Source organism: Penaeus vannamei, chromosome 29, assembly GCF_042767895.1.
Source record: "Penaeus vannamei isolate JL-2024 chromosome 29, ASM4276789v1, whole genome shotgun sequence".
NCBI lineage: Eukaryota > Metazoa > Arthropoda > Malacostraca > Decapoda > Penaeidae > Penaeus > Penaeus vannamei.
In genome coordinates, this window is record NC_091577.1 from 29,587,157 (window position 1) to 29,597,156 (window position 10,000).

A 10,000-nucleotide genomic window follows, 5' to 3' on the forward strand; every position below is an offset into this window, starting at 1 on the left:
CCACAATATTCATTAGTAATATTACCATATTCGTTATTGTCATCATAATCATCTATGATTACTGTTATCATTACCATAAACATTTAAATAGCAAAAAATAATGGTATTACTAATACTCTCAGCACTCCTATTGATAGCGGTAACAAAAATATTTCCTTATTAGTGATTATTTTCAACTTGTTTTATTTTGTGTGTTCTCTCATTTTTTGCACTAAGAATTGGGGTTTTCTTGTCACTTTAGTTTTCATGTCCATTCACCAACAAAAATCTTATTTCAGGTTTCCTGATCACGGGGAATATCACAATAATTAAGACATAAGAGGAATTTGTTTGTTACTTACATATAAGCATTTTCAAGCATATATATAGACTTTTGCATGGAGGAAGTATATATGCTGGTGTGTTGTGTGGTTTGGTAAGGAGCTAGAATCGCAGCATATTTTAAAATTTTCTAAATCTTGTCCAAAAAATATGTATCATAAACATACAATTAGAAATGCTGAGTCTAATCTTTAAATATTGATATCTACGTTCCTATGAAAAATGTGGAACTGAAGTCACTCATCTTGCACTAACTTTAAATATCCGGCCTTAGTCATGTTTCTACTGTTTCATTCACTCGAGAAACTAAAGGGGTTTATTTTTTATTTATTTATTTATTTTGAGTCACTCATTTCTAACACACTTTTTATTTATGGATTAGAAAAATTTTATAACTCTTGTATCAACAATTCAGATTTTCATTACCATTACAACAAACTTTCATTTTCATAAATGATTATGGAGGAATTATGTAGGAAAATGGCAAGATACTGCTAGGGCACACATTCTTTTTCTCCATCTTATTATTTTCTGGAATATTTGGTAAAAAAAGCAGTGTTGGTAAAAGTACTTCACCCATTGATAATCTATAAAAACTCAGGTTATCCTGTAAAATTATGCTTGTGAAGGGCTAATAAACATGATTCGAATTTTGTAGTCTTTATTTTTCTTAAAATTAGTAAATGATATACATAAACACTTGTACTTCATTGCAAAATCAAACTCTGCTACTTTTAATGCTAAGGTAGCAAAAGTATGCTCATATGATGAATGCTACATATGGGTTATTCACAAACTTAAAAATATTCTGACTACAGTCACACTTTACATGACTGCAAAGTTTCCAAACATTTATAGTTCCTAACTAAAAAACAATAGTAATAATTATAATAATAATAATAATAATAATAATGAAAAAAAAAGCCTGTATAATGCAGTCATTAATGAGATGCAAGCTTTGGTTATAACTGTTTTCAGATTGAAACAAAACGTGTGTATCACTAATACTACTACAAAATAAAAGGATCATTCAAAATATCAATCTCAACATGAAATACACCAGGAATCATTTACAGTAACATTTCTTATACCATTCACACTACACCAGCGCCTCATCTGGACCCTACAAGTACTCCTGCAAAGAGAACATAAATATTAGTAGCAGAAAGCAGTTTGGGTATGTGCATGTCATATCAATCACTTAAAACAAAGCCTTAGTTCCAACTCCACTTTTTCACACAGACAGTTGATAAACAACTTTACACAAGAAGTAATTCAATGTCTTTTGCTCACCTTCTCTCTCCCATTTTAACGACCTTCAATGTATGAGCTGAGCTCAATCTCGTCAGGTAGCTCTGTGATGTTTACATCGAATCTCTCCTGAACCTCATTCAAAATCTTTGCGTCACTCTCTTCACTCACAAATGTGACAGCTAAACCCTGTAAATTAAAGAAGGATTAGAAGATCTTCATCTCAAGACATAGGGAAACATTGGGGGAAGAGGGAAAAAAAAAATTATACATCTCATCTTGCTGATGTAACATCTTGATTTTTTATAAGGGAATAAATAATCGTGTTATCTGGCAAGAAATCAGCTTGATGTACAGATTCAAAGGCAAGAAGATAGAACTCACCTTGGTTCCGAATCGACCAGCTCTTGCTACTCTATGAAGGTATGTGTCACTGTCTTCAGGCATATCATAGTTGAATACGATGTTCACTCGCTCAATATCCATTCCTCTACCAAACAAGTTTGTTGCCACCAGAATACGCTAGAAGAAGAGAAAATACTTGAAAACCAACAAACATATTAAGACATTACCAACATATATATAATAATTACATGTTTAACTTGTTCCCTCAAGAAACCATGCACATCCTACACACCTTCTGGAAGTCCTTAAACTGCTGGTAACGGCTGAGTCTCTCCTCCTGCTGCATGGCACGGTGGATAGCAATGGCTGGGAAGTTCTGTTCAACCAACAGCTGTGCCAAGGCCATGCATCTCTGGACAGACTTAACAAATATGACAACCTGAAAAATAGCATGGAGATTAGTGGAAAATTAAATGCTATGATTACCAGGTACCTCAAGTGTTTACGTCTGACTCCTGAGGAAAAAATGACAATCAAATTTGGGTACTTTTTTTCTATTATTTTTATTTCTTTGGTTTTTAAATGCTCTGAACTTCATTCGCTAAAGAGAGATGGTGGGAGGGAAATATCTAACAAAGGAAATTGTATCAAATTTGTTCCAAATATTTTCCAGGATAAAAGACCCCTTTCAACCATACTTACTTCTCTTTAGTAATTCATTTCCCTAACCAACAAGTCGCTGTCAAACTATAAAATGGACTGACAACCATCAACTATGCATACCGAAACCTATGGGGTACTATGGCAGGATCTCACTAATACTGAAAAAAACTTTCAACCCATTGGTGCCTGGTATATGCATTGTCCCTTGTAATTGCTTTGTAAAATTTCTTTATACATAGATGATTCCTGATGCATTTAATCACCATGAAACACATTAATAGGTCCATCTGACTTTTTTACAATCTCCTTAATATGATTGGTGTAGTTATTATATCAATATTACCAAACTACTTTCCAATTACACAAAATGTATAATAGTATTTTTTCTTTTTTTTTTCCACCAGAGAAAAGGGTAAGAATAGTTATTGGCTCTTTGGTAACAAAGAACTAGTGAAATTATTGGTGTATGACAAAATCAATACAACAAAATAGTTCTCTAAAAGAAATGATGCACACTAAATGTCACTTTGGTTCCTTTATACCCAGTACATAATCCATTTATTAACCCATTGGCGCCGGGTGTCACGTACGTACATGCCATGGCTGTTGTGGACCAAACGCCGGGGGCATCATGCCATGCCCATTCCCGAGCTACTGGCTCGTCAGACGGAGGTTGTTTTTCTCGAGTAGTAGCGGCTTCATTTATATGGTAAAGATTTTAGGCAATGGCACCTAAAGTAAAAACCTTCAAAATTTTAATATTTTTAATTTTTTTTTTAGCAAAATAAAAGCTTTTAGGTGCTATATGTAGCTCGCAAACTACCGATCGAGCCGGGCGCAAACAGGGGAAACTGCCGGTGCGCGTCAACAAGCCGGTGCATACGTAAACTTGACAAAATTTTTACCCGTCGCTGATGGGTTAATAATACTCCCCATGAAAATGAACACTATAGCTTACCGCAAAATACTGAACAAACATGCACTATTTCTTCACTTTCCATAAATGGAATATAAGCTAAAACATCTAACATACATCAGTCCAGACACCCATACCTCTCCACACCTCTTACAAGTGACTGCCTAAACTGTAAACAAAATTGCATTTGAGGATTTACCTGGTTGAACTCTAAAGCATCAAGTAATTCAAACAATTTGCGATTCTTCTCGTTTTCCTTGATTTTAACGTAGTGCTGCTGCAGACCATGAAGAGTCAACTTGGCTTCATCATCAACATATACTTCCATGGGCTGTAAAGACAAGTTAACAAAATGATGCATACTAGGGGGAGGGAGTGAGAGGGGGGGGGGATTCCACAAAAAGGAAATGGGAGGGAAGGAGGAAACAGAGGTTGTTAACGAAAGGGGGGAGGGATATCATTACTAACAAGTTTAAAACAGGAGCAGGTTAAGGGAAGAATAAAAAAAACAAAATCTTGAGAGGAGTGCCACATTCCCTCTTCCAACGTAGGTTCTCAGGGCAAGTAGATCTGTCAAATACAAGTGATGAAAAAAAACTACTTTACAACTCATCTATTGAATTAGTAAAAATAAATAAAGGATGGGGAAGAATTGGGAGTATGGGAAGGAAAGAGGTAAGCCATTTCTGTAAAGCTGCACAGTCAAATCTTCTTTGGCTAAAATGAAATTGCAACTGAGACCTAAAATTGATTTCTAGATGTGAATTTTAGTCTTGACATATCTTTAAATCTTTGATATACATCTAATTAAGAAACAGTATGGTAAAAGTTAAAAGCAAATATGCCTCTGACTAACTTAATTGTACTTATCAAATTATGCAGACAATGCAATGACTAAACCATATACATCAGAGGCACATGTGCTTCCTGACAAACTACCTGCCATATTCTCAAAGGAAAAACCTAGAATGCATCCCCTCTTGCACTCACAAACCCTTCCCAGACCCCAAACCTTGGATGCCTGCCATGAGGAACGGACAAGGAGTGGCCCGGGCGTTAAAGCTGCAAGTCACCAACTACGGCCCTCCAGCAACACCTCTTCGGAACGCACACAAGGTGTCCTTCGCGGGTTCTTCATCAGCCTGCGTCACATTACCTCCTCTCCTCCACTCCCAAGCACTTCCTGTAGGAGCGCCGTCTTCCTCTATGTGGTTTCTTGAAGGCCAGCTTCTCTGATCCTCCACATGGGGTGAGGTGATCTTTTTCTTTCACTTTTTTTTCATGATGAAAATATTGGACGTTTGATAGATGGGTTTGTGTTTTGTGTTGGTGGGTAGGATTGTACAGGATATTAGGATAAAGGGTACAGGTTGGCTTTGGGTTATCAAGGATATGCACCACTTGCCACGGTGCGGGAATAAGGACAAGTCTTGTTGAATCTTTTTCCCCACCCATTATTTTTTTTCTTTTTCTTTTTTTTTTTTTTTAATGAAAACAATGGGTGTCCGTCCCTTCTTCGCAGAATGTTTGCGCAGACATGGGAGGGGGAACGAACGAAGAAAAGTGCACAAGGATTGGAGAGCAGACTGGGTGGGGAGGTAGGGAGAGCCCAGTCCAAGACAGGAGTGTGATGTGGAATTTGCACCTCTGGAAGGATAAGTGCAAGAAGGATGTAGGTCTGGGTTTGGGAAACTGATGGCAGATAAGGAGGACGCCAACAGGCTGGGCCGGGATGCCCAAGCCTTCAGGATGACTGCAGGATATAGGACTGTTGTTGTCACATGAATGCTGGAGAGGTGATTGATCTTAACAGCAGATACTGGGCAAAATGACAGATGGTAATGACTGAGAATCAGAGGGGGAGGAGCTGGTGATGAAGTGGGGGGGCAGATGGCAATGGCAATGAAAGAGTGGATGGCTGATGGAATGATCTAAGAGGTGTGACTTTTGGCCAGGAACGATCTTTCTCTTTCCTGTCGTCTTCAGGGAACTGGCAGTGGCAGCAAGGCACGCTGGGTATGCTCCCAGGAAGGTGTACCACCCATCCATGCGGGATGGTTGGTATCGAGACACAACACAAAGCTGGTCGTGTTGATATACCGTAGTAGAAACAAGACAAAGGTTGCAGTAATTACATCTTGCATAAACTTCTTGCACACGGGGCGGATCTCCTTGCTCAAGGTGGCGCTGAACATCATCACTTGCTTTTCATGTGGAGTATTACGGAAGATTTCTTGCACATCTCGTCGCATATCTAAAACAAAAGACAGACAATGATTAGGGGCTGATCTATCTCTTAATACAAATCTCTTTTACAAGATTTTCAACTAAAATTATTAATCACAGACTGGGTGCACAAAGATATAACAAGAGATTGATAGGCACTAACTTAGTATTAACAAGATTGTACCAGTGAATCTTGTAATATGAGCTTTAACATACCAAGCTGTTCCAGCATCTTGTCACATTCATCCAACACAAAGTGTTTCAAATGGCGGAGATTGAGCTTCTTGTTGCGCACCAGAGCAAGAACACGGCCAGGAGTACCGACAACAATGTGGGGGCAGTTGTTCTTGAGGGTCTCTTCGTCCTTCTGAACATTCAGGCCTCCGAAGAACACCCCCACCTTGGCGTTGGGCATGTACTTGCTGAATCTCTCATACTCCTTGGCTATCTGGTAAGCCAACTCTCGTGTATGACACATTACCAGCACTGACACCTGAAAAAAATAAATGCTTGTCAATCTATGCTAACTAATATTCAAACCTATCGATCTTATATTTGAAAGAGAGTAACAAGTATTCCATAATGAATATCCCATTTATGTAAGCATGTCTATGCATCCTCTTATTTCCGTCTAACACACCAACCTACAAATAAAAAATCAAGTTCTCTTACCTGACCATCTACAGGGTCAATCTGCTGAAGTGTTGCCAACACAAACACTGCAGTCTTTCCCATACCCGATTTAGCTTGGCCCAAGATGTCCATGCCCAACACAGCTTGAGGGATGCACTCATGCTGCACTGAATATCAAAACAAGTTATCAGTTAGTAAAAGGTCAAAGGATAACTGCATGATGATTATTTAATATGCATGTATGCAAGTATGAGCACAGTACTGATGACCTTACCTTCTGAAGGATGCTCAAAGCCACAGTCTACAATGGATCTTAGGATCTCTGGCTTCAGCAGGAAATCCCTGAAGCCTGAGGAATGGATGGACACATAGGTACCCTTCACATCCTTTTTGGCTGGGGCAGCCTCGGTTGTCTCTCCTACTCCTGCCTCCACCGCATCCTCATCCTCCTCGTAGTCGAGAAGTTCAGGCTCCTGGTCGGCCATTCTGGTGAGAAGAGGGGAATTTATGGTCTTTATCATATAAATACATAAATATTTTTTACTTTGGAAAATAATCTATAATTGGTAATAACTTGCGACACGCATAGATATAGAGAAATGGACACTGCCATCTTATAGAGAGGAAGAAATATGGACACTGCCATCTTATAGAGAGGAAGAAATAGAGTAGAATACAACATAGTTTACGCTGAAGTGGCATTTAAAAGTCTTTCATTAATGTTGTTATATTTCATTTGCATACTTTATTTCTCTATACCCTTACTTAGAATCGTGCGCATTCAGCGTTTCACACTTCTTATCGCCAGCCACCAAGTTCACAGCTCACTGGCCCGCTAATTTTGAGGTAGCACACCAGTGAGAAATGTGAGGGCATGTGAATTCCCATAGAGTTATCAAACAGTAGAATTTCAAGGATGGCTGTTGCATCTGAAGAATGTAATTGGCCGATTTTAATTTTTTTGTGCTAGTTTTATGCATTTTTTATTATCATTCCTCTTATTTAAGCCTATTTTACCTCCTAATTTCCCTAATATACTTCATGCTATCCCCTACTAACAGGACTATCAAATCAAGTTCATTGATAGAGAAATAGTACTCGATCTCCTGAATGATTCATTCACAGGAGAAACAACATCCAGAATCGATGAAATCATTGTATTTCCTAAAGAAAAACATCAATTTTTCAACGGCCTTTAGGAGGGTGCGTCTCTATTACCCTAATATTTCCTCTAACAAACATCCAATGCCATCAGCACTTTCAGAAAATACTTCTTACACTACAGAAGCAAATGGCAATTTCCCCTTCTCTTTGTATTTTCATTCTCATTCCTGTGAACGTCAAAATCCCAAGGCAATTTTGTATCAATAAATCATATGTTATGTATTCAAGGCAATAAAATTAAACAGTATTATGAATATCTGTATCTAATTTCATGTAAACTATTTCTCTCATTTCTGGTGTCTATCATCTATCGACTCGGACGTCATAATCTACAGGTCTAACATCATAAACAACCTGTCTAGCATCATCATCTACCCATCTGATATTTTAACCAATCGGTCTGACGTCATTACTACTACACACTGCTACATCATAGAGTACAGGAAAAGCAGAAGGGATTACTGAAATGACAGTCCTGCTATATACCCACTGGCATTAGTGTGAAGATGTTATTGCGCTATGATGTCAAACCAAATTTTATTGAGCGTAATATTTGTTTAGATTGGAGAAATTGTTAAGTTAATGAAACAATGGTATTATATATCATTTGAAGATGAAGTATGGTAAAAAATCATAAAATTACGTGTAAATGAGCATCAAATAGATAATACCACATGTACTAGTTTCTTAATGCTGGGTTTGGAACTCCTCGTCTTGCTCGTCCAGACAACTTGTCAGGACCAGCAGAACAATGAGGCCGCATTCAAAACCTCTAAGGCCCTCTCTACCTACAATGCAACCAGCTTGAAAGTAACCATTCATTATATTATTATACTGGTGTCTTTATTTCACACGCTACATAGGTTTTGCAATTCCTTTGATGCGCCAGCAACTGACAAACAAATATCCTTTGATATCACTAAAATGCAATAAATATAACTATCAATATCTCATGACTGCCAGCAACAGCTTTGTTTTCATACACAAATGCTATCATGACATCTCATCCTGCTCGCCCTGGTGGGAAGGAGGATGCGATGGTCAACTTGTCAAGGACAAGAAAGCAGAGGTTCCAAACGGTCATCTTGTCCTAGCATCAGCTGATAAGCAAGAGGCCATATTTTGGCCTCGGCTTTATCATCATGGCATAAAGCTGTGCTCAGAACTCCTCGTTCTGCTCATCCAGACAAGTTAGACATAAGGTTTTGACTGCTTGGAACCTGTACTTTCTCATCCTTGACATGTTGTCCATTTCACCATCCTGGAAAGCTGGGCGAGTAGGATGAGATGACATTACAATAGCATTTGTATGTAAAAAATGACTATTGTAGGTAACCATAAGATATTGATGGGTTACTTTATGGCCTTTTATTGATGTTATCAAAGGATATTTTTGTTTGTCAGTTGCAGATAAATTAAACATGCATTATAGTAGTTACCTAGACAGCATGTGAAAAAGAAACCGGTGTGCTAAAAGAATGAATGTTTACTTTCAAGCTGGATGCATTTTGGGCAGCAAAGGCCTAATTATGCTGCGTTTGTAACTCCTCGCCTTGCTCGTGCAGAGAGCTTGTCAAGAACGATCAGGACAATGAGGCCGCATTCAGAATCTCGAAAACCCTTGCTACCCGAAATGCAACCAGCTCAAAAGTAAACATTCACTCTTATGTTGCGTTCGGGACTACTGCTTCAGACCAGTTGGTCAAGATGTCTTGACCGTTCGGAACCTCTACTCTCTCGTCCTGGACAAGTTGTCCATCTCGCCCTCCTGTGAAGCTGGGTGAGCAGGACAAGATGACATCACAATAGCTTTTGTATGTAAACATTGACAGTTGCAAGCAACCACAAGATATTGATGGGTAATTTTATGGCCCTTTGTTGAGGTTATCAAATAATATTTTTGCGTTTGTCAATTACAGGTAAGTTAAATATGCATCAAAGCAGTTACAAAACCTATGCTGCATGTAAAATGAAGACACCAGTATGATAAAAAAAAAAAGAACATTCAAGCCAGCTGCATTCTGGGCAGCAAGGGTCTTGCAGGTTCCGAACGCTGCCCCCCTTGTCCTGCTGGTCCTGGATGAGTTGTCTGGATGAGCAAGACGAGGAGTTACAAATGCAGTCTGAGCATGTGTCCTTATTCTCAATGCTGCACAGGTTTTGTAACACCTTTGATGCATATCTAACTAACAAACAAAAATATCTTTGGATAACACCAATAAAGGGCCATAAAATTACCCATCAATATCTTGTGGTTGCCTTTAACTTTCACTGTTTACATACAAATGCTATTGTGACGTCATCTCATCCCGCTCGCCTTCCTGAGGACGACGACGACGAGATAGGCATCTTGTCCAGGACGAGAACGTACAGGTTCCGGTCAAAACCTCCTGCCCGACGTGTCTGGACGAGCAGGACGAGATCCGAACGCAGCTTGAGGCCATTCCGAGCTTTAAACTTGACTCCATAAATCTGCATGGT

The 10,000-nt window shown here is 38.8% G+C and overlaps 1 protein-coding gene across 1 annotated transcript in view; it reads right to left on the minus strand.

Annotated features, from left to right (window-relative positions):
- Window positions 1–965: 965 nt before the first annotated feature.
- Window positions 966–10,000, minus strand: part of Hel25E (ATP-dependent RNA helicase 25E) — a 9,724-nt gene continuing 689 nt past the window's right edge. Inside the window, exons 2-10 of the mRNA XM_027360457.2 lie at window positions 6,630–6,841; window positions 6,395–6,522; window positions 5,939–6,215; window positions 5,632–5,750; window positions 3,696–3,827; window positions 2,210–2,356; window positions 1,957–2,094; window positions 1,615–1,761; window positions 966–1,456 (exon numbers count right to left, since the gene is read on the minus strand). Coding sequence (XP_027216258.2) covers window positions 1,630–1,761; window positions 1,957–2,094; window positions 2,210–2,356; window positions 3,696–3,827; window positions 5,632–5,750; window positions 5,939–6,215; window positions 6,395–6,522; window positions 6,630–6,841 — 1,285 coding nt within the window. The 3' untranslated portion in view covers window positions 966–1,456; window positions 1,615–1,629. The remainder of the gene's footprint in view (window positions 1,457–1,614; window positions 1,762–1,956; window positions 2,095–2,209; window positions 2,357–3,695; window positions 3,828–5,631; window positions 5,751–5,938; window positions 6,216–6,394; window positions 6,523–6,629; window positions 6,842–10,000) is intronic.